The sequence below is a fragment of the Dryobates pubescens genome, chromosome 9, assembly GCF_014839835.1.
Source record: "Dryobates pubescens isolate bDryPub1 chromosome 9, bDryPub1.pri, whole genome shotgun sequence".
Classification (NCBI taxonomy): domain Eukaryota; kingdom Metazoa; phylum Chordata; class Aves; order Piciformes; family Picidae; genus Dryobates; species Dryobates pubescens.
The window spans coordinates 21,435,809-21,459,845 of record NC_071620.1 but is presented as its reverse complement, the minus strand read 5'-3'; the positions used below and the strand labels follow the sequence as shown (position 1 = coordinate 21,459,845).

Below are 24,037 nucleotides of genomic sequence, written 5' to 3'. Positions count from 1 at the left end.
TTAGGAATGAACTTTCTGCAGCCACAAGCCTCTTCAGGCAGAATTTCTTGTGTTAACAATTTTTTGTTTGGCTATTAAACTACTTCTCTTAATGAAGGATCAGTGAATACAGAGAGACAAGGAATAAAGTGGCATAAGGAGTTTTCTTGGAAATGTGCATATCTTCTTTACCAGAACAAAAATAAAGCAGCACCAAATTACTCAAGGACAAAAGAAGTGGGAAGGCTTTTGGAATCCACAAGCCTGAAAGGAGTGCAGTAAAACAGTGTGTGGACTGCTGCTCAGCATGACAGGGAATTAATGCACCTTTTGAGCTAAGAGGCGAACCATAAGGATAATGAGATCTAGTTTAATCTAAGCTGGCATGTTTTATGTATACAAATAAATGAAGACCTTGTACAGGCCATATTAGCTCAGACTGAGCCTCTGCTGTCTTTGAAAGCCTGTTTTGCATAGCTAAACAAACAGAGGAAGAAAAACAACATTAAATCACTCTTTGTAAATGCATCACTGAATACACAGACTATAATTTTTTATTTCCTTTGCTAGACATATGAAGAATAGTAGGGAATTACTATTTACAACCTATATATGAGGTACTACCATAGAACAAATAAATAAAATATGCCTTATGACATATGCCTGCTTCAAGAGGTGCACCACACAGAAGAAAGTTCATTTTGAAAGCCCTAAATATGTTTATTTTCTCCTTTATAGTCTTATTATATTGAAAGGCAATCAATGGGATTTGCTTGGTCATCCCAAGGACTCACTAAGTTCTAGGCAGGCTAGAAATCAGCACCATTCTGCACAGACAAAATCACTTTTCACTCCAGTCATCCTCATACTAGATAAAAAGAGACATTAAAATTTAATAACAAAGAGAGTAAAAAGATTAAATTTTCAAAAGAGCCTCATGAAATTCAAGCCTCTTTGTCCCATTTGGCACTTATTCATAACTGTAAGTAAGCTGGATCTTCTAATTCTTCTGAAAGCAGTTCATAGGGATTTAAGTTATGTTATTCCTTTTCAAAATGTTAGCACTTGGAAGAAAAGAAACAACTATCAAGTCAGACATGACCTTTCTCAAAAAAATCATCACATATTTTCTAAAGTTCTTGGTTTCTAAAATAGAGGGGAAGAGGTTTGTCTCCAATTTTCTCTTCAGTGGAGGCCATTAAAACTATATTCTCATTACAGCCCATGGTCTGTATCAAGTTTTGTAGAGGTATGATGCTTGGAGACAATCAAGACACTTAGTCAGTGATATACAAAAACGTAAGAGGGGTTACTTCATGCAAAAAAACAAATGGTAAATTCTTGGTTTAACTTGAAGTAATAAGATGGTGTCCTGAACTGACAGGATCTGATGAATAAGCAAATATTCTATTCAATACTTACTATAGTAGAACCAAATCTTACAATTTGATCTAATTTAACAATGTTCTGTGTCAAGAAATGGGAGATTATGAGCTTTAGCTGCTGAGACATTTGCTTTTGCTAGACTGATGTGGAAGCAGGAATCTCTGGAAAAAAAAGTTGGCAGATAACGAGAGGTAAAACCTAAATCTTCCACAGCCAGATTCTCTGTAGCTTGTCTTTTAGAAATCTAAGTCACATACTCACAAATTGTTCTGTGACAGTGTCTGGTCTTGAGGACAGATGAGGTATATTATGGAGGCTCATTTGTTTGCGAAAGCAGTGAGGAGGGAAACTGCTCTTTCTTGAAAATACTCAACTTTGAAATACTATCGCTTAATTTATTGCCTTTAAAATTATTTTCTGTGTAAATAAGTTAGGACACGAAAAATAAAGGTATACCTTTGTAAAAGAGGCAGTTCAGAATTCAAGTGTCAGGAAACTGTAACACTGCAGGATTACATGTAACCCCAGAATTTACCTCCATTTATTCAACTGTCTCAGATAACTTTGCATTATTTTAAAGTACCATTTTTGCTGAGAAGTGCAAGCAGTCTCAAATCATTCACTACTTCTGCACAGAAATGTATGTGAAGAACACTCATGGAACTCATCCTAGTGTTCTAGTTAGGCTGCCTATCAATCCCTTTGTTAGGGATGAGACCATCTATTCATGCCAAATATACTCACAAAGAATGGGATAAGACCAGAAGCTTTGTCTTCATCCAAAACCTTCTTTAGAGCTGAGCCACAAACACTAAACGTATCATCTGAAGAAACATTTTTAATCTTCACACCACCGATTAATGCAGCCCTTTCCACTGATGAATGAGCCTGCAAGTAAATGGGCAAGTTTTAATTCAGATACTTGTTATTTGAATGTAAGAAGCTCATTTGAATTTTAAAAGAAAAAAAATCATTTCTTTCACCTAAAGCAATACTTGATATCCTTGGACTGCTGCTGGCATGTAACAGATACATACCTGTCCCTCTTTTGTATAGACAGACACACACTCACAGACAACCCGTGAAGTATTTTTGAGACCACTGCCATGGCACCATGCAGACAGGAGTTCAATTAACCTTAGTAAGAACTTCCCAATTAGGTAGAATTGATATAACCACAGAAAAGAATAAGCCAAAACATAGGCTGAACAAGATCAGATGAAGATAAACATGGAAAGACATATTTTAGAAGCAGATTTACTATTAATTTGTATCTCAGTAGTGCTGCTTGTTAAAGTGGTTTAGTAAACTAATTAAGCAGAAACTTGAAACTATTTGGAAGTCTAGACTTGAAATATAACTTCTGAAGTGGAAAACAATGTTTGTACCCTAGCAACACCATATTTCTTTCAAGTGTACAGTGGAAAAAGGTATTTTATAATTGATTTATACAAGTACAAATAAGCAAACTATAATAATACACTGAGGTTGTTAGGCAGTCAGAACCTCTGAACTGCTTTCTCAAGCCTCTGTAACTGCATTAAGGCATTCTGATAACCACAACCATTCACAATTTTAAGGTTAAAACTGCCAAAATCCTTTTGCATTTGTATTAGGTTTGGCTGAGCTGGAGTTAATGATTCTCAAAAGCATCCTTCTAGTGCTGTGTTTTACAGCAGTGTTTTGGCTACTGCTGAACAAGTATCCAAGCTGTGTTCTTACATTTCCCTGCCCAAGTGTATACTTGAGAGGTGGGCAAGATGTTTTGATGGGACATTTCTGAACCCGCTGACCCAAACTGGCCAAAGGGGTATTCCATTGCATATGACATCAGCTCAGATATAAGAATGAAGTGAAGGAAGTAAGTGTGGGATTTTGTCCATGGCATCTGTTCTCCAAAGGAACCACCAAGTGTAGAGAGCCCTGCTTCCCAACACTGACCACCATCCTTGCTGGTGGGAAGTAGAGACTAACATCTCTCTTTGCTTTCATTTCCCCGAGGTCTATTGCTTGTGCCTATCATTATTATTAGATTGCTTCTATTGTATAGCTGGCTTTTGTTATATTTTGCCCTCCCCACTGTGCATTTGAGGGGGACTGATAGAGTGGCTTTGGTGGGCATTTGGCCCCTAGCCAGGGCCAAACCACCACAGCCTTATAATGAATCTTTAGCAACCTACTGCTCCACGGAATTCTTAGCCTTCAGCAAGTACCCAGGAATGTCCCAGCAGACTCAAGGAGAGGAAGGAACCAAACAGAAATCAGTGAAATGAGCGGGCAGGTGCTTAAGGCAGACAAATAAACATGTCAAAAAAAGGTTGATGAAGGAAAGAGCCTGAGAAAATGTGAGAATATTGAAATGCTACCCTAACTTCTGTCCAAGTTCCAAACAGTCAGGTGCCTACGGTCAGGAGTAGTTCAAGAGCTCAGAGCTCTTGGCAATGAGGTCTCACATGTCTTGCAAGAGAAGCCTCAGCCAGGATAGCCCAGGCACTAAACCGGACAGGAATCTTCTGTTGTCAGCCCTGCTCTGTCCTCAGTAACACAAAGCAAGACTACTTCAATGGGCTAAAGATGTCAAAACTCCCAGAAGCTAAAATAATCTCCCGAGAAATAGTTTCTTTTGTGGATTATTTCCTATGAGTCACACAGGTCTGTTCTTAATGCAGAAGGAGCAGTGAGCTCTGCAACAATCTGTTTTGAAAGGTCAGCCATATCTTAAGGCAAATCCTTCTGTAACCATGAGATCCTCTGACCTTCAGTAAGCAGGAAAGTCTGTCAGTCCTCATTTTCAGGTCAGACAATTACATGAGACAAAAAAATGAGATCAAATAAAAAGACTTTGTGCATCACCAGGTCAGAGTTTGAGCTCTGGGAGTAGTAGTCTGCACAATACAGACCTTCAGGTCCCAGACAAAGCAATTATCTTTCCTCATACTTTCTTCTCCTGACTCTTTGCACTCTACAATTGTAGTGCCTTTTCCCATCAGCAAAGAGCAAGTGTACTTTTAACTTGTTCTCCATTGCTTTTTAGCACACATTTAGTAGTAAAACAAGATGAACCTGAAACCAAATCCTTTTATTCTACTTAACAGTTATTACTTTATACTAAACATCACATAGTAAGGAAGTTTATCTCATTGACATTTAGATAAGAAAACGTCACAGCTATTGGCAGACACAGCACTGCTTGGCCCTTCAGTAGGATTAGTGTTTCAGAAGGTAGCAGCATCAGATCTCACAAGCCTAAAATTTGCTTTCATTAACAGTAAAAGCCTCTCATGGTCCTGACCTGCTGAGAATTTAGCCTAACTCCAGCTGCTAAATACCACTCACAGTCAAAAATCCAGGATTATGTTTGGTGTTTCTTTATAAGATTTTGTAGCTTGATTGACATAGGGAGATCTTTTTCTTGAAAAAGATAGTAACTTTTTAGACTTCTTTAAGTACTATGACCAATTTGTTTTATATTTATGCACTAGATTTGTCCGTGTGCATGCACCTTCACCCATGCATGCATACAGAGAGAGGATGTATATGTGTTCACACATGTTTATGTTGGAGGGAAATAATATGTGCACACATGGACACACAAGTCTAGATTGCTTCTTTTTGCAAAGAAGCAATACTTAAGTAACACTGGCCTTTATGTATTTATTCTTTGCAGTATGGTAGCACACGGGAAGAGTCTAATCCACTTGTGATGTATAAAAAGATTTAAACAAGCAAAACCAATAAACCACCAGTCAAAAGAGTTTATACTTAATTCACCTGCCTATTGAGAAGGTTGAAATCATTAAGTATAGACCTCATGCTTCCATGTTTTTGAGAGGTACTCACCTGATCAGAAGCATAGGCCACCAGCCTGCTCATGATTTCTGCTTCCGTTAGCTCAGGGTTTTCTGACTGTACCCGACTGATAGCTTTTGTTCTTGCAGCAAGCAGAGACATCAGGGTGGCTTCACTTGCACTTCCCTGTGGGACAAATTGAGGAAGGCTCAAAAGCAAGACATCCCAGAAGGTATAAAGTAACATTTTCTTCTGTATCAATCTGTGAAGTTGTTAATAGAAACTACTTATGAGAAACTGTGGAATCTCATGCTTTTATTTTAAGAGTATGTGGGACAGCAAGGGAGAAATCTATTTGATCTTGGTCTTACCCTTTCTGATCTCTGTGCTATTCAGTTTAGGCACCAGCCTTGCAATCAGTGGTAGAAAGTCAAACTGACAGACTTAACAGTACATTGAAAAGCTCTTGATCTGGAAACCAATCCTTTGCTAACCTGTGACAATGGCAGAGTAACTGCTGCTGTTACTTTAGATTTCTGCATATTTAACTTCTATAGCAATCTGTCAGCTCTCATTTCTATCAAGCAACATGCATAATTATAAAGTTTAATTAATATTTAGAGTTACCCTGGGCAAGCCAATTATTGTGGCTACAAGAGAGAGAAAAAACCTAACAAAGCAAAAATGCTATGATTCAATATAGCTAGCTACACTTCAAAGTAAAACACTTATGTACATGTTCTTCATCAAAAACACAGAGATGAAAGGAATATTCACACAACATTTCTAAGTTGTGTGACTTTGAGTCACAAAACAAGTTCAAATTGTGTCTTGGATATGCTGTGACAACACAGAAGGAAATTATTTTGCATCAACTGCTCTGTAAATTTAAAAGAATACAAGTTCCACAAATTCTTTTCATGGTTTCCCTCTAGAACAGGCAGATGAAGCATGGTTTAAACTACTCTTTTAAACTAAAACTATCAGTTTGTAAACAATGTTCATAAATTTCAGTGGGTTTAGGAGAATCAATTTTTCCTGGTCCTGCTTGTCACAGTATTCCTGACTCAGGCCAGGATGTTGTTTGCCTTCTTGGTCACCTCAGCAAACTGCTGGCTCATATTTAGCTGGCTATCAATCAACACTCCCAGGTCTTTCTCTGTGGGGCACCTTTCAGCCACTCTTCCCCAAGCCTGTAGAGTTGCATGGGGTTGTTTTGATTCAAGTACAGTACTTGATCTCGCTGTCCATGCTGCTAACAAAGATAATAAACAGCAACAGATCCCTGAGGAGCGCCACTTTCCACTGGGATTTTGAGCTGTTGACCACAATCCTTGAATGTGACCATCCAGCCAATTCCTTGTCCACTGAGCAGTCCCTCCATCAAATCCATGTCTCTCCAGTTTAGAGACAAGGATGTTGTGTGGGACAGTGCCAAACGCTTTGCATAATTCCAGATAGATGACATCAGTTGCTCTTCCCTCACTCACCAGCACTGTAACCAGAACACCTGCATAACTGGACATACACCATCAGACAATGTTGGCTGAAATACCCTTTCCAGCAATTTGGAGATAAGAATACTTTCCATTCATGCAGACCACTGCAACTCATCGTGGCATTCATAGTTTTTTCAGGTGAGTTGCTTCTCCCATAATGAAGTTGGGCAACATAAAGCTTGTATGCAAGACTTAATTCAGTCTCACATAGGGCAAGTCACTGAAAACAAGCTTTCTAAACCTGGGTTCTTCCCAGTAAAATTTGCTTTAGCAACCTTGCACTTAATCAGTGGGAAACAATACTAATTATTACTTTTATTAAAATATATAATTAAAGGGTACATTAATATCTTTCAAGTACACACAGAGAAAATGGCTTTGTTTGGTTTGGGGTTTTGTTGTTGTTGTTGTTGTTTGTAAAACTGTTAGTGTCTTTACAGGACATGCAAGAAATAAGCATATTGAAGAAATGTGCACAAATATATAAAAGAAAATGGCTGCAGGATGTTCCAAAGGTTAAGGCATTAATTTGAAATCTGCAAATTTAAGCACCCACTATTCTGGAGACTGCCTGGCTCAAGGAAAATTACTCAGACTCAAGAATAGCCTCAGCCTTCTGAGGAGTACCACAAGATGTCCTGGCATCCTGGTTGTTCGTCCAGGCTGGTGTGTAATCAGTGCATACAACTGTTCTTGCATAAGTTTCCTTACACAGAAATGAAGATAAAAAGGAAAAAGGGCCTGTTGCCCAGCTGAATCTTGCCTTCTGATACACAGCTAGGACTTGAACCCACCAACTTCGAAATACTTTTGTATGTCTCGTGACAGACATTTTCAACTTGCCTTGGTTTCCATAAGTCACCTTTTCTATACTGATGTTTGCAGAACCCGATTTTAAGGATTATCTGCTCACTTGGCACCAAAATATTGTGACAACTACTTCCGAGGAAAAACAAAAACCCTTGGCTCTTGAACTGCTTGTCTAACTGTCAAGAAAGATAAATCAGCAATGTTCCTTGCCAGGCCAGAGATCAGTTGAGTCACTTGTGTTTCACCCTTAAAATACTTCCTTGCAGAATAAAAATACTCTTTAAAATTCAAAGTAGGTACACTTTTCAGCAGTTTATCTAGAGTGAACAGCAGTATACAAACCTCAGGGAGAAAGTTGCTTTCTCACTCATTTTTAAAAGCTATTTTTTTTCTCCTCTTGAATGCTGTATTCTGCGTTAAGTAAAGGATGATGATACCTTTCCTTTTACTGCAAGCAAACAAAGGTTACCATGGCAAGCAGGCTCAAGAGGCGGAAGAAATATCAGCAAGGGCTGATGTTCATATTCACCAGAGCTCTGAACTGAAATTTTCTTTCAGCTTTTGCCATTTTCAAGTGTCATCCTGCACACAACAACAAAGTGCTTTATATTGACATAGACTTTCAAATGTAATTAAGAGCCAATTTTCACAGGCTCAGTTTTGTCCAATACCACAATAATTATTTGGTATTTACCAAGAGAATGACTGGCACTTTCATATGCTCATGTTGTCTTTCCCTCACGCTCTCTTATTTGGATCATTATAGTTTCAAGAGCAAGACAAGAAGATCTGAAGCACAAATTGCTTCATCATAAGCAGGAACAAAGAACCCATTTTTGATTCTTGAAACTGACTGGTTTCTGATGAAAATTATGGGCAATCCAGCACTGTCAGCCTGGAAGGACGTTATTTTCTCCTGATGATCAGTAGGCATAGCTTCTTGCTTTCACTGGTACAAAATAAATACTGCTGAGATGCAGGACATAGGCTTGATTTCTTGAACATAACACCTTCCCTAGTTATCGTAATGATAAAGATCCTGACAGAGCAATTAAGTGAGTAAAGAGTTGTACTGGAAATGCACTAGTAGAGGCGTAACTCCACTGAGGAGAATCGTAACAGTTGAGTTAAATTCATACTTGCCTGGGAATACGTCATGGAACAAGCTGCATGCATTTGCAGACAAGATCAAAGAAAGAAGCACCCACTTCAGATACATTTTAAAAGTCTGGTTCAGGACAAAACAAATTGTGCCCCAGCCTCCAATGACCAGAATGCACAACAGAACAGTTATTCAAAAATCAGTCTTTTTCATAGTAGAGATCTATTTTAGTTATAGTAATAGCTGTGACCAGAGCCCACATTTGCAAAAAGACTGCGAATGTGGAGCCATGGCTGACAAACAAAATAGCTTTATTATGTATGGAAGTCTGCCCCTTGATGATATATTTATTATAATGTTCAGACATTTTAGGCTTTTATTAAGCCAAGTCAAACTTTAAGGGTTTTATTCTATTTTGGATGCCGCAGTGTAGTCTAAAAATGACATTACCTATTATTTATTTCAGCCATGCAATATTGTTGCACATTGACAATAAGAATGAGCTGGCTTCACTTGATCAAGGAACTGATGTGGCTGAAAAAAAACGTGTCTTTCTTTTATTAGTGTTTTGGTATGAAGCTTTTACAAAATCATAAAGTCCGCAAACTCATTCCTCATTCTTTTTTCACTTCTTCTCTTACCTGAATGACTCCTCCACCTTGGCCATCCTTCCCAGCTAAAAACTCTTCAGGCAAACTAATCATCTTTCCTAGCCAATCCAGCATGACAGTCTCGAGTTCTGTGCAAGCTGGACTTGCAGCCTGCATTGCAAAAAAAAAAAAACCACCAAAAACGATCACAGAGAGAATAACCTCACTAGACCGTGAAGAGAAATAGGACCTATCAGAGCAAAAATACTTTTTCTCTATCAGTGTCTTTTGACTATAGAGGAAGAGACTAGCTGACTAACTCCAACAGATAAATCAGGGACCTGAGGATCATTTTTTTGCATGCTGTTTCTAATAATAAGTAAAAAAACTATCAAAACAGGTCTCCCATGACTATCAAATATCAAAGCTAGGGTTTGCATCTTGCATTTATGGCTTTTGACGTCAAGTATCAACCTTTTCTGAGAAGAGCCCATCTCATATGAATGTGGGGAGCTTTACACAATTGTCCAGATGATAGAAGAAGTAATAACATGGGCTAATAGGCAAGATTCCCACTGCTTAAAGAGTTAGCATTAAGTTTGCACTGTGTCCACTACTTCTAAATCATGGTGATTTTTAAAGGGCAAAACCTCTAAGAGGAAATAGCTTTTTATTCTTGGAGTCATTCAGGATGTCTAAATGAAAACACTTCATTAGTCAAAGAATGTACCTATAAAAATAGTCCTGTGACTTCACTGCTATTAATCAATAACTTAATTGAAGAATGCTACTGAAATGCTTGCAGTCTTGGCAATGTGAATCACCATTACCACATAGTAGTACACAATACAGAAAACTTACCCAAGAGAAACCCACACATCCTATTCCACCACATAACATATCTGCAAGAAGAGCTGGGAAGGAAGAGGCTGCAGGAAAGTAGGCAAAAAAGTATGGACTGTGCCAGTGAGTCACCTGTATTAAGGGAAAAATAATCATTTTAAACTAATACAGGAAGCAGAAATACGTTGCCATATCAGAAAATGTAACAGGTTGAGACCAGTCAACACTTCTTGACTATGTCTGCAACAAATGATCTAATGTTTAGAAAAGCTCAATTTTTAAATCTTTTACTGAAATTAGAAATAAACTAGTTCTTGCCCACACTTCCCAACAGTTCCAAAAGCAAAGCTCTTCTTTTGCCTGCCTAGGAGACAAGAGTTTTATGGGTAGTGGCCGCATGAGTTTCTGTTTCTTCTCTTGAGCCTTTGCTTTCAGAGACACTCCAGTATTTTGCTCTTTCATCTCTGACATACAACTGTATTTTCAGTGCAGCAGTCATGCACAGAACTCTCTTTCCCACACTTGAGTTCCACACTTGAGTCTGGCCCAACAGCTCCTTACCACAACATTAAGTAATCCATCCCAATATCAAATACCTTCCATAGAAAATTTAACTATTGTCTTCCTATAACAAGCTGTGACTTATATACAGTTTCACTTTATATGGACTAGTATGAGAGAACCAAACAACAACTGCACAAATTACAGTCAACTTGCAGCAGCAATATTTAGAATTATCTTATGCAACATCTAAGCAGCTTTAAGGACCTATAAGATACTTGATAGAGCTCCACAACTCCAATTCAGTAAAATTTGAGGACTGCATTGCTATGTTCAGTGGAAATACTGTGATATGGTAGGCTTTCACATTCAAGACAAAAGGCAAATTTTAAGAAAATAAAGTGCTTCTAGGGGAGTAGATGAAGGATAAGCAAGAATTCAGCAGAATGTATGTAAGATCTTTCACTGGAAAGGTATTGGTTGCTGAGTTTTTGTTGGTTGCTGAGTTATTTGAGTTATTAAAACCTATTTTTTTCTTATATAATTTTGTTTTGTTTGTTTGTTTGTTTTGTTTGGGGGTTTGTTGTTTTTTGTTTGTTTGTTTTTAATACAGAAGTTCTTCTGTTACAGCTGGAGGACAGTAAGGGCATACATCTCTTGCCTGAGTATTCCCACCTCTGAGGAGCGTTACTTTTCACACTGTTCTCTCTCCCAGGCTGTAATTTCTGCGTTCTGGACTGAAATCAGGGGTTACTGTATACCACACTGTTATGCATGCTGCAACTATCTCTGTGTTTTCTTTTCTAAGCTTTTTCATGTCAATAACCTGATCTTCTTGAATGGACATGCTCATGCTAAGGGGAACTGTCTTAACTCCTGTATAACCAATGAGTCAGATATCATTCTCTCTATTGTATCATACCATATATATTTTGGATGATTTTATCTTTTTCATATGCAAACAGCTCCTAGCCACTACAGTTTTTCACCATCTATAATAGCCCTGCACCTGGGATGTTCAAGATTTCACTTTTACTGGTCACTAGGTCTAAAACTGGTCAAATTAGGTATCAGAAGATAAGCCACTATGAACATTTTTATCTGTATCTCTTACACCTGGCCAGGATCTCTTTCATAGAATGGTCCGGGCCAGAATGGACCTCCAAAGGTCATCTAGTCTGACCTCCCCACAGTCAGCAGAGAAATCCTCCACTAGACCGGGCTGCCCAGGGCCTTGTCAAGCCTCACTCTGAATATTTCCAGAGATGGGTCCTCAACCACCTCCCTGGGCAACCTGTTCCAGTGTTCTACTACCCTTACAGTAAAGAACTTGGTCCTAACATTCAACCTAAATCTACTCCTCTCCAGCTTAAAGCTGTTGCTCCTGTCACTGCAGGCCTTTGTAAACAGACTCTCCCCATCCTTCTTGCAGGCCCCCTTCAGGTACTGGAAGGCTGCTATTAGGTCTCCCCAGAGCTGCCTCTTCTCCAGGCTGAACAACCCCAGTTCCCCCAGCCTGTCCTTGTAGCAGAGGTGCTCCAAACCCTTGATCATTTTCTTGCTGCCACAAAGTTTTAAAGCACTTGTGGCAAACACCTTCTTTCAGAAATTAGAAAAAAATAGTTTGGAACTTGGTTCTTCACAGGAAAACAATAAACAGATTAAAAGGTAACCAATAAACAGCAGTCCCTGACAGGACCCACATACACAGACTGCCATCCACAATGAGCCAGAACTGCCACTGTTCATCTACCCAGCTCTAATCCTCTGTGATCTGCAAGACTTACGACATTCATCTTGGGTTAATCAAGTTAAACTGCCTACTTGCTGTGAGCCATTTATTTGATGAAACACAGCAGATTCCAGTTGCAGCCCTCACACAAAGCAAAAAAGCCATAAGCCCTAGGGCAAGCGCAGCTGCGGTTCTTCCTCCCACCTCCCCTTTCCCTTAAGGAGCTGTAAAATTCATTTCTTTCACCATGCTGGAACAGACACGTTTAGTCAAATATTGCAAAGAGTGTGACATAATGGATGCTTGTTTTTTCAGCCCTGTGCTGATAAACAGTAACACACTGTACTTGGCTTCAGTAATTACCACTCTAATGCTGCTCAGAGATGTTGTATTTCCCAGATTTCTTCTACGGATGTCTGTCTTTCTGTAGCTTGCTCAGCCCAAGCAAGAATCTTCCTTTACCAGACATGAAGGATAGATATCACAGCTGCAAATTCATAGATTTATGGATCCAGTGTGAAAACAATTAGCATCTTCAAGCACTGATGTTTGTGGTTACTGCTAAACTCAATCATTTTAGGCTTTAAAAAAGGAGTATATATATTTCATGAGAACAAAGAGAGTCTGATAGAGAAAGGTGACTCCTACTGATGTTTGTATATGCAGATCCTTTCCACTTTCCTGCTGTGGAGATCGGAGTTCATTAGTTGTTCCCTCACTCCCTGTGTTAATATTAAGAACTTAGTGCCATTATGGTCATTAAATCTTAGTGGCTTGACCTTTGAACATCTGATTTCACAAGAAGTCTCCATAAAGAAGCTTTATGAATGTTTCTTCTCCTATAAAGACAGCAATGGATACTGCATTACTGCTTTACACAATTTATTGATCCTTACTCCTCTGAAGGAACATAAATTTCAGATTCTCAATCATCCAATAAGTAGCAAAAATCTGAACATAATTAACAGTGTCAACATGAAGGAAACAAGAATTACTTATGTGCCACTGATTGCTTATGGCCAAAACAAGGTTTTACAACCTCTGTCACATTAGTTATTCTCTTTGAAGAAGGCCAGTTCCTCCTTTATAACATGGAGATGAGACAGTAGATGTGCAAGGTGACAGGAGGAAGGTGGACTGAGATGACAAGCAAAGGCTGAAGTGTGAAGTGGATGAGAGATCTTGGAAACAAAATAGGGGTAAAGCAGATGGCAAGTGCATGCACATAAATAAGGAAGTGCTGAGAGGACAGCATTGTAGGGAGAAGTCCCCATAACTTCTCTGGGAAATCAGCATGAGTGCCTCTCTGAAGCACCTTCATGCTATGACATGATGCATGAGGAACAAACAGGAAGGATTAGAAGGCTGCATGCAATTACAGGTCTGTGAACTCATTGAGATCACAAATACTTGGTGATGTGACTGAAGCAGTAGATGAGGACAGGCTCTTTAGGAAGGACAGACCAGAAAGGTGAGGAAGGGAGTCGTCCTTTATGCAAGAGAGAAGCAGGAATGCATGGGGTTCTACCTAGGAATGGACAATGAGCCAGCCAAGAGATTATGGGTCAGAACTACTAGAGATTTCAAGATGGGAAACATTTGAGTGGGTGTCTGCTACAGGCTACCTGACCAGGAAGTAGCACATGAATACAACATTCTTAACAGCTGGAAGAAACCTCATGTTCACAGGTCACAGTCCTCACAAAAGACTCAGTCAAGCTGATATCTGCTGGACAGATAACATTGGCAGGGTACAACCAGTCCAATAGGTTTCCAGAGTGCACTGATGCTAATTTCCTAACACAGGAAATTGTGGAGGAACTGATGAGGAGAGATACATCATGGTACCACATACTTAACATGAACTGTATAGGGATGGGAAAGTCAGGGGTAGCCTTGACTGTGGTGACCATGAGATGGTGGAGTTCAGGATCACGAGAGCAGGAAGAAAGGCACAAAGCAGATTGTAACTCTGGGCTCAAAGAGTACATACTTTGGCTCATTATGGGACATGCTTGGTAGAATCCCAGGTGAGACAGAAAGGGAGAAGGCAGTCCAGGACACCTGGCTGATTTTCCAGGATCATCAGGTTCAAAAATCATCCAGCCTACTTGCAGGAATTCAAATGAGAGTGGCAGGAGGCTTTCATAGGTGAGCAATTAGCTCCTGACAATGCTCAAATGTAAAAAGCAAGCATGTAAGAATGCACGGAGGGTCAAGTGACTCAGGACAGAAAGGCTATAAAGACAGTGCCTGAATATGTAGGGACAGGTTTAGGAAATGCAAAACATCTAGAGCTGAAGCTGGTGCCCTGTGTGGGGCAACATGAACATACTGCAGTCATTCCAGTAAAGGACCATGGAGATTATTAATTGCAGCATCTGTCATACAAGAGAGGCTGAGAGAGCTGGGATTGTTCAGCCTGCAAAAAGCTCAGGGGCTATCTTGTCAATGTGTAAAAACTTCATGGGAGAGTGTAAAGAAGATGAAGCCAGATTATTCTCAATGGTACCTAGTGACAAGAAAAATGTGTACAAACTGAAAAACAGATAATTCCACTTAGATATAAGAAAAAGCTTTTTCACTCTGAGGGTGGTCAAACTTTGGAACAAGACAACAGAGAGACTGTGAAAACTTCATCCTTGGAGATATTCAACACCCCGCTGGACATGGTCCTGAGCAATCTGATCCAACTGATTCTGCTTTGATCAGTGGGGCTAGACTAAATGACCTCTAGAGGTGCCATCCAACTTCTACTATACTGTGACTGTGGCTCTCTGACAGACTCGGTGCCCATGTAAGTCTTCAGTATTCAGAATACAGGCAAAATCAGACTTACTACAAGAACTGGGATTTGTATACTTGTGCTTTGTGCCACTAACATTTCATGCCAGAGAAAAGTTTTGGGTAGAATATTTCTTCTTCACAATGTATCACTTTATAAAAGTAAATTTATTTGCAGGGCATGTAAATATCAAGAAAAAAAATCAATTAGTTAAGAGGGAACATGGCATGTTTATGACATAATTGGAATTGTCTCATTTTCTATTCTGAAATTACTCATCTCTTATTTTTTTAATTTGATATTAATTTATTGACTGTTATCAAGCATTGAAAGCAAAGTCTTTTCTGTTCTACTTCACAGGCAAAGAAATGTGGTTAGTATTTTCCTCTAATGAAAAAGAAAATACAACCATATCTTTGACCAGCAATGAAAGTATTTGCATGTGTTGGACATAATTCTCTTGTCTAATCTGCAGTGATTTAATTCTCTTGGATTTAAGACTTCATCCACAAATCTTTGAGAAGAATGGAGAGACTTCCACTGACTTCAGTGGAGCTTTTGCCTGTGAAAGGACAGCAGGGTTGGCTCTAAGAGAAACATAATAAAGTCATATTGAGTATCAAATATTTACACTGGTCAGTGAAAAGTAATTGGTATTTTAGTAGGCTGACTAAAGAGATTTGCAGAGCAGTGGTTCCGTGTTCAGTCACATAGCAGTAATATCACCAACCTGCATCCAGAGAAGCAACTCAAAGTGGTTATTGCAGAGATCTAAAGGAGAGACTCATCATTAACATTGACTAATAATCCAGTCCTCTTCAAGCTGCTTAGAAGCCTTAGGAGACAAGCTGTCATGGTTTAACACCACTCAGCAACTAAGCACCATGCAGCTGCTCACTCACTCCTCCCAGCCTCCCATGGGATGGAGAGAAGAATCAAAACCAAGTAAAACCCATAGGCTGATCTAGAACAGTTTAATAATGGAAAAAGTGGGGGGAAGGAGCGGGGGGGGGAAGTAACAATTCTAATAACAGTAGTGAGAAAGAAGATAACAAAAATACAACCCAAGGAAGACAAGTCACACACAATGAAATTGCCCACCACACACTGATCAATGCACAGATACTGACTCCCAGCAGTGACTGGCTCCTCCAACCAACTCCTTTCAGTTTAGATTTTGGGCAGGACATCACTTGTATAGAATATGCCTTTGGCCAGTTTGTCTTACGTGTCCTGGCTGTGTCCCCTTCCAACTTCTTGAGTCCTCACTGGCAGGGCATGAGAAGCTGAAAATTCCTCCATTTTGTATAAACATTACTTAGCAAAAACTAAAATCACCAGTGTGTTATCAACATTATTCTCATCCTATATTCAAAACAGAGCACTACAGAAGCTACTAGTAAGGAAAATAACTATCCCAGTTGAAACCAGGACACAAACATATTTAAAATAAAAAGGTATACCATAAATGGAAAACCAAGAACGATTCAGAACCGGACAAATGCCAGATGTTTTTTTTCTGCATAATCTGTCTAACACTGACCAAAGAGTAATATTTACATTGTGGCCATTTGCCTTAGAACATAGTAAAGGAAGTTGACATTTAGGAGAGTAAGTCAACAGAACATGTATTGGGGAGAATCCTTTCTGTCAATGCTGTAATAAAAAGAAGTCTCCTAAGAGAATTTTAACATTTAAAGATCAGCTTGAGGGAACACTGTAGGCAAGGCAGACTAATAAAAATCCTATTTATAAAATATTTAATGTGCTTTGCAAGAGGCAAAACATCACATGAAATTTAAAGTTATGAAGCTTTGCCTTAACAAATTCAAGGGAGGAAAGGGGATTATTTTCAAAAGCAAACTTTGCACGAAGCAAGAGACTGATTTGACTATTTCCAGCAGGAGTAAAAAACATTAGTTGTGTAAAGTGTTAGATCAATTTTAACTATAAAACAAAGCAGACTCCTGCCTTCTAAAAGCTAATCAGTGTGGGTACTTATGTTTGTATAGTTCAGTTGCACAGGCTTCAATTCACACTTTCCTTAATGTCTTTGAAAACCTAAATGCAGTACTGAACATTATAGATTCATTTTTCTTACCCCTGGCATAATGATCTTCTCAATGTCTTTAAAAACATCCTCAAAGCTCTCGGGATCCTGGGGTGCACAGTCTGGAATGAGGGGCTTTAAATATCCTGGTTCCACATCTGGGAAGACCTGTCTTTTATCTATCTTTTCCAGGTAATCTGCAATATAGTCCACCATCTCCTTCCCTCTCTTGCGGAACTCTGCAGCATCCATGGGTATCAGAGGCTAAGATGGATTATCACAAAAACCCTGAGGGGAAAAAAAAGAAAAAAATCAAAAGTCACTTTTGAAAGAAAATCTTACTAGTTTTAAATCCATTATTCAGATGATTTATAGCATGACTCATGTGGCCTTTCTGAAAAGATTATATGCTCTTTTATTTCTGTATATTAGACCAATGCCTATGTAGTGCAGAATTCTGCTCCACTCCAGTATTAGCTAGATATTATACAGAAGTAAATTACACTGTTAAGACTTTGATGCCTAGGCCATGATGTAGATTAGCTTAACACAGACGGGCTGTGCCTTTTGCACAGAAAAGCAGCAGAGGCATGTGGATGAAGACTCAGAAATCACAGATTCAATCCCTACTGCTACTGGCTGACCCAAGGATGTGGTACTGTTATGTGGCATATAATTCCCTCCTGCCTTATAAAGAAGTCTAAGAAAATAGCATTATGTGTGTTTCTATGATAATCTCTTAATAACAAGCTATGATTCACTGTGCTGCCCTGTCATTTTATCTAGTTCTTGCCTCCTGTCTTGCCTCAAGATACAGCCTCTTTAATATTTCTCTGGAAATGCACATGCTGTGCCATTTACAAAGCCTTATTGCTTTACTGAGGTTTCCATTAGAACTCACTTAGAATACTGCCTTTTTCAGGAGGATATGAGGAAGCTCTGTCTGGGGCTGTCCCTATTTCCAAGATGTTGGGCTGGAGCTCTATGTGTTGTTTGAGCTAGGCAGAGACTGTGTGAGCACCTCGAAGGCGATATATAGCTCAGCTGAGACGAGCTGCAGTTTGCCTGCAAAGTGCTGCTCAAACATAAATTCATATTGCCAAGGCACTTGTTCCTGTCATCCTGACCAACCTTTTTACTCTATGTGGCTGTGCATTTTGAGTGTCCAGTGAATCCAGGGTTGAGATCACAGCGGCTAAAATGTGTCAAGAGTCTTTGCACACTCAAATTGAGTAAGTGATACTGTTCCTCACTGCTCCAATATGAAAACTGTAAGTTCACACACCTTCAGGTCTTCACTTCATAAGAAATAATTTTATTAAGCACAATAAGCTTTATAACTATTATGACTATTGGACTTTATAACTAAAATGACTATTATGTTTTATAGCTGAGGACATTATTTTGAGAAAAAAAAAAAGAGACCTTTCTGGGCCTTTTCATATTTCAATCAGTGCTATCACATTATAAAAGAAAGGCGTCATTGATAAACACTGTCCTAGAATCATCTCTGCTGCTACAGAGTATCTGAGTGGAGCAGCTGCTGCTGCTGTTTATGAGGGCAGGGTGCTACAGTAGGTAGTAAACAACTTGGGAAAGCAAGGATCTAGGGACTTCTACCCGCCCCCCCCCCCGAAAATAGCTGTTACTGCTGATGTTTTGTTGAAATTGTATTATACCCAGTTTATCCAGCATGTTAACTGTTTATTTGGCTCTCTCCCCTTTGTGAAAGGAGAATTAGGACATTTCTCACATTTTGCTACTAAGTTGCCAGAAATTCATGTCCAGTAGTCATTACAGTCCTCAACAGATTCTGATGGGCAGCCATTAGGGCCATGTCTCCTTTGAAAGACTGTTTAAGCAAGCAGGTTTTGTTTGTACTCTTTTACATTCAGGATGATTCCATTTCTTCAATAGCCCCCAACTCTTATGTGCATTTTCATTTAACACATCTTTGGTTGCAGTTCAAAATTTTAATAAACTTTCTAAATAAATCAGCAGGGACTGCAGCAATCCATATGCATCCCTGTGGCAGCAATCTAATTACACTTCAAGGCTCAGCTCGTAGGTTTAGATATTTTTGCCAAAAGAAATCTAAATATTGTACTGTTTCACTTCTTTTTAAAGTATCTCTAACTTAACTGATGCTATAATTTCTTTTATGATACTTCATTCTTCATTTCATTGCTATAGCATGCTCTGAAGAACTTGCATGCGGTAATGTTATTTTTGCTTGAGCTTTCAGAGATGAAAGTTGTGAAAGGAAGAATTTAACCCTTGATAGCCTAATTACTGGGAGTTTCCTGAGACTGAAATGACTCAGATCTGGTGTCTCTAGCACTACTGCTATTCACTACCGAGTTACAGTTGTTCCTATGAACTTTTACACATGGATCATTTCAGACTAACATTTCATTCAGTATCTGTGAGTCCAATGAACTGTCAGTACAACATCACACAGGTAGGAGTATCACCACACCACTCTCTACCATTACTATTATATCAAATACAGGACATCATCTGTAATCAGGGGGAAATAAAGGCTATTTGTCACAGAGCTATATTTTTTATTTAAAACACTTAATTTCTATGAAATTGCATTACCCTTGCTGTTGTTGCTCTGAATGCCAGCTCATCCTGGCTCAATCTGCCCCTCTTACCATTGGCTTAACTCATTCTCAGCTATCATCAATTCCATGTGGGATGATATGTGAAGTTTTACCAAAACTCTCCTGCTAATACTGGCATTTTAACTCAGTAGCTGACTGTTTTAGTCTGTGGCTATCGTTATACTATTCATAAGGCATTTCAAGAATGACACACCTTCACACAGTGGTGTCCAAAGGTGGATTTTTCAGGGAGGCTATATGTGGGGCCACGAGAATGAGCAGAGGGCTGGCAGACCTGCCATGTGAGGAAAGGCTGAGAGCACTGGGTTTGTTCAGCCTTGAGAAGAGAAAGGGACCTCATTACCACGTACCAGTACATAAAAGTTTGCAACCAGGAGGATGAAGAGTCTCTTTTAAGAAGGAGTCCCATTGAAATGGGGTAACAGGTAAAAGTTACTCCTGGGGAGATTCCCAGTGGGCTCCAGAAGAAAATATTTCACCATGAGAACACTAGAATCATCTCCCAAGGGAAGCAGTGGATTCCCCTATATTGGTCAGTTTTAAGACTCAGCTTGACAGGGTGATGGACCATCTCGCTTCTACTAGACTATCACCTAGAAATGATGATCCTTGTGGTCCCTTCCAATCCAGCATTCTGTTATTTTGTGATTTAACATAGAAGCTTCTTTTCCCAAATATAGTCTTTTCCCAAAATATAACTCAAATGGCATAAATAGCATTGTGTGTAAGCTCAAAATAATAGTGTGAGAGAAAAATAAACTTACTTTGTCATTGTACCACAACAGATACTTTGTTAAATAGCTTGTGAACATTTTTATACCACTGTATACTTCTTCAAATCAAGTCCTATTGTACTGGAGAAGATTGAGTTTTGCTCTTAACTTCAAGTGAAACCAAGAATAATCATGTAAAAACATGAACTATATCTAAATGTATTTCTTTTTTAAAAAATTTATATATGAACTCATTGCTCTTTAATTTGCTGGAATTTGCCACAGTACAAGTAAGCTACACAATGTAAAGTTGATACATCCTCCTTCTACTTCAGTCCACTGAAATTTCAACTGAAGTAAAATATTGCCATTTTAAGTTACTGAAAACTGTTGCTAGAGTGTACATTCAAGTCAAAGTTCAGGTGCAAATAATTTTCTACTTTATTTGAAATGGAACCATAAAAATGAGCTGTTTATGCACAATTAAGTATTAAGTAAATGCATAGGTATATTATTATGGTTATAACATTCAATTTATTATTTCTGTTTAAAAGTATTGTCTAAACTTTTTACATTTTGTATTAACTAAATAGAAATTTAAAAGATACTACCGGGAAATCTGTTATGAGGAAGAACAAGAAATAATAGAGGAAAAGGGGGGGAAAGAGGGGGGAAAAAAGGGAATTAAGAAAGAGGTATACTAAATGTTTAGAACTTTATGAATGCCTGGTTTTTTGTTCATCAAAGTAAAACAAAAAACAGCTAACATAATAAAATCTTTTAGCAGCTCCTGTTACTACATACATAAAGGAAGAATGCATAGATGCATTTAATAGCATTTCAAACTGATAGCTGGATTGGCCCAAAAGATAATAACTGTGTGTTTTCAATAAATGAGGTAAGTGCACTTTCTGTTCTACCAACTGATTGCTGCAGAATATAATGCAATTCCAAGGCTTGTGGTGCCACAGTGACACAACTGAAGCCATGAGGACTTTCTGCTCTTGAAACCACTGCTCTTTGCAGCTGTGGCTACTCTTAGGCTAAACTTCTGCTATTGGCAATAGGCGTATTGCCTGGATAAGGACTGTAGGATCAATTTTCTTTTAGCATGAGTAAAAAGCAATTCAATCTACTCTGTACTTGTACTTTTGTACAAGCCAGATATTAGGTATATATGGCACAGGCCCTATATTTAATTTTAAAAAATAATTTTTCAGTAAGAAGTTGTTGGGTCTATTAATTGCTGTCACTGGCACAGAGTCTGCAACTTGGTAATTCCCCCTTCTGAGGTTTTAATATAGTGCTGGGGAAGGGCAATTTATGAGAGAAACTTCACACTAAAAGGTCATGTATTAAATTTATATTGAAAATATTATTTAAAACATTTGGCAGATAATTTCTCAGGGCCTGTTTGGTTGTTCAGAACTGTTGCATTTGGAAAGATATAAACTTCTGAATAGAGGGGATTCTGCATAAATGTACATAAACGGTTATAGCTGACATACATCATATATAGCACTAAACAAACACAAAATGAGAGGTGCACACAACATTGTGCAAACTTACATTAAAAAGAAATATTTTTTTTTAATATCTTGGATTATCCCTGGGTGACTATTAGCTGAGCTCTCACTCTAAGTAACCAATTTTTGCACCAATCCAAATGTACCTGCTTGAAGTCAACAGCCACAAAGCTTTAATGACAAAAAATGTTACTTACAGCGAGTTGGAAAGGTTTTTTTCTCTCTCCTTTGTCTTTCTCACTGTCTTTCTGTCACAGTTTGCTCTTCTGTGACAGCTATAAAGAGCAAAGGATGCCGTTGCCAGCATACATCGGCAGAGTATCCACATCCCCTCAGCCTATCACAGCCAAGTACTTTGCATTGAACACGCAGCAGCAGCAGCATCTCTCCCTCCTCCCACACCTCCTCCAAAATACACCTCGCTAAGCAAGCTACCCAAAAGGCAGAGAGATCTGACAGAGAAACGGCCACTGCCTACGTTAAGTGAGAAGGGATATGTGTTTCCTTCCCTGAACTCTGTAAACAGGTCTGACAGTGAGTTCTGATCATATGCTCCTCGTCTGGGTTAACACGTTCTGGGACATTTCTGCTGTGGCTTTTGCTGTAAAAGCGAGTGCTATGAACCACTTCTGTAGTTCTCAAGAAAAAGCCCATAGATATGATTGAAATACCACTTGAGTGACTGTAAGCTCTGAACACACGGTACACATAACATCTTCAGATATGCTGTATCTAACTTTCTCCAGTTTCTCTTTCATCATACATAAACTTCAAAGCAATGGTAAATGTTCAAGACTTGTTTCCTTATTGTAAAAGAAAAGGTTTATTGGGAGTTCTTGTTCCTGGATGAATTCAGGTAACTGCCTGTCATTTTTATTTAGTTCAAGTTTGTTTTAAAATCAGCATTTCATAGTCCTGAACAACTTACAGCCAGGCAGTGTAGCAGGAGATCTGGGGCAGCAACTGGCCCACAGACTGGCTTGCAGGTTTCACTGCACTTGTGCTAGCTGTGGTAGCTGTTACTCTGTGATCTGACTTATATTTTCAGTTCTTACATTTTCAGTTGTTTTACTGCAATGATTAGTCTCTACTCTTGAAAACATCCAGTAAGCCCAGGGTCAGCTACATCCGGCTTTCAGTTGCTTTGCCCCACAAGTCAACTCCTGAGTGTGGAGGGTCACAGCCTGGACAAATTGGACTCCATTTAAAAAAAAAAAAAAAAAAGTGTTGTAAGGGTCTAAGAGATGCAGAAACTGAAGATGTCTCCATGGCTTGCAAAAGGTAAACAATTTTCAAAAGAAATTAAAAATGGAAACTAAAATTAAGGCTGGAGTATTAATATGCTGGTGTAATCAATCGGTGATGAAATACCATCTCAAAGTAATTTGATGAGTTTTCACTTCTCTGCTATACCTCTAAGTTACCTTAAATTTGCTGTGAGCAGGCAGTAGTTGCATTTTCTATCAATTTTTAAAAATTATTTCTTCAGAAGAAAATAATGAAATAAAATGTGAGAGGTACAATAGGTAAGGTGGGCAAAGGGAATGAAATGCTCTTCCAAAAAGTATATCCCAATGTCCCTATATAACTCTAGTAATTCTTCTAGCTCATACTACATTTCTTAATCCTCCTCATCAGCTGTTGCCAATACACAAATCTTTGCTTAATAGAAGCTCTCCATAGTGGACAAAAGCAAGTTCATTACATTTTCCCTAACAGGGGCTGGCTAAGTCATACTTGCTGTGGCCATTAAAATTTGGTCCAGACCTCCAGTATGCTGCCTCTTTCACAAAGAATTTTACTTACTGCTGAAACACAGTGAATACAGACTTCCCCTTTACTGCCAAACTGCTTCCAAATTCTAGATGCCAGCATTTGAGAAGTAACAGATGATCCTAAAAGGTTGAAAGGGCTTGTTGGTAAGTAACCAACAGATCAGCTAACGTGAGACAGGGTTCAAAGTGTTTTTGCACATGGAGGTATGTCACCTTGATAATGATATATAATGATGCTGTGCCCATGCAGTAATGGTACCAATTTATTACCATTGCTGAACTGCTTGGACTGCAAACAAGGTGGGAGAGATAACATGTTTGAACAGG

The 24,037-nt window shown here is 38.8% G+C and overlaps 1 protein-coding gene across 1 annotated transcript in view; it reads right to left on the bottom strand.

The window, feature by feature from the left end:
* The window catches only part of DDC (dopa decarboxylase), a 47,954-nt gene extending 30,608 nt beyond the window's left edge, over window positions 1–17,346 (bottom strand). Inside the window, 5 exon segments of the mRNA XM_009906540.2 lie at window positions 2,110–2,253; window positions 5,206–5,340; window positions 9,207–9,326; window positions 10,017–10,130; window positions 17,118–17,346. Of these exon segments, the coding sequence (XP_009904842.2) occupies window positions 2,110–2,253; window positions 5,206–5,340; window positions 9,207–9,326; window positions 10,017–10,130; window positions 17,118–17,318 (714 nt within the window). The 5' untranslated portion in view covers window positions 17,319–17,346.
* Window positions 17,347–24,037: the final 6,691 nt, after the last annotated feature.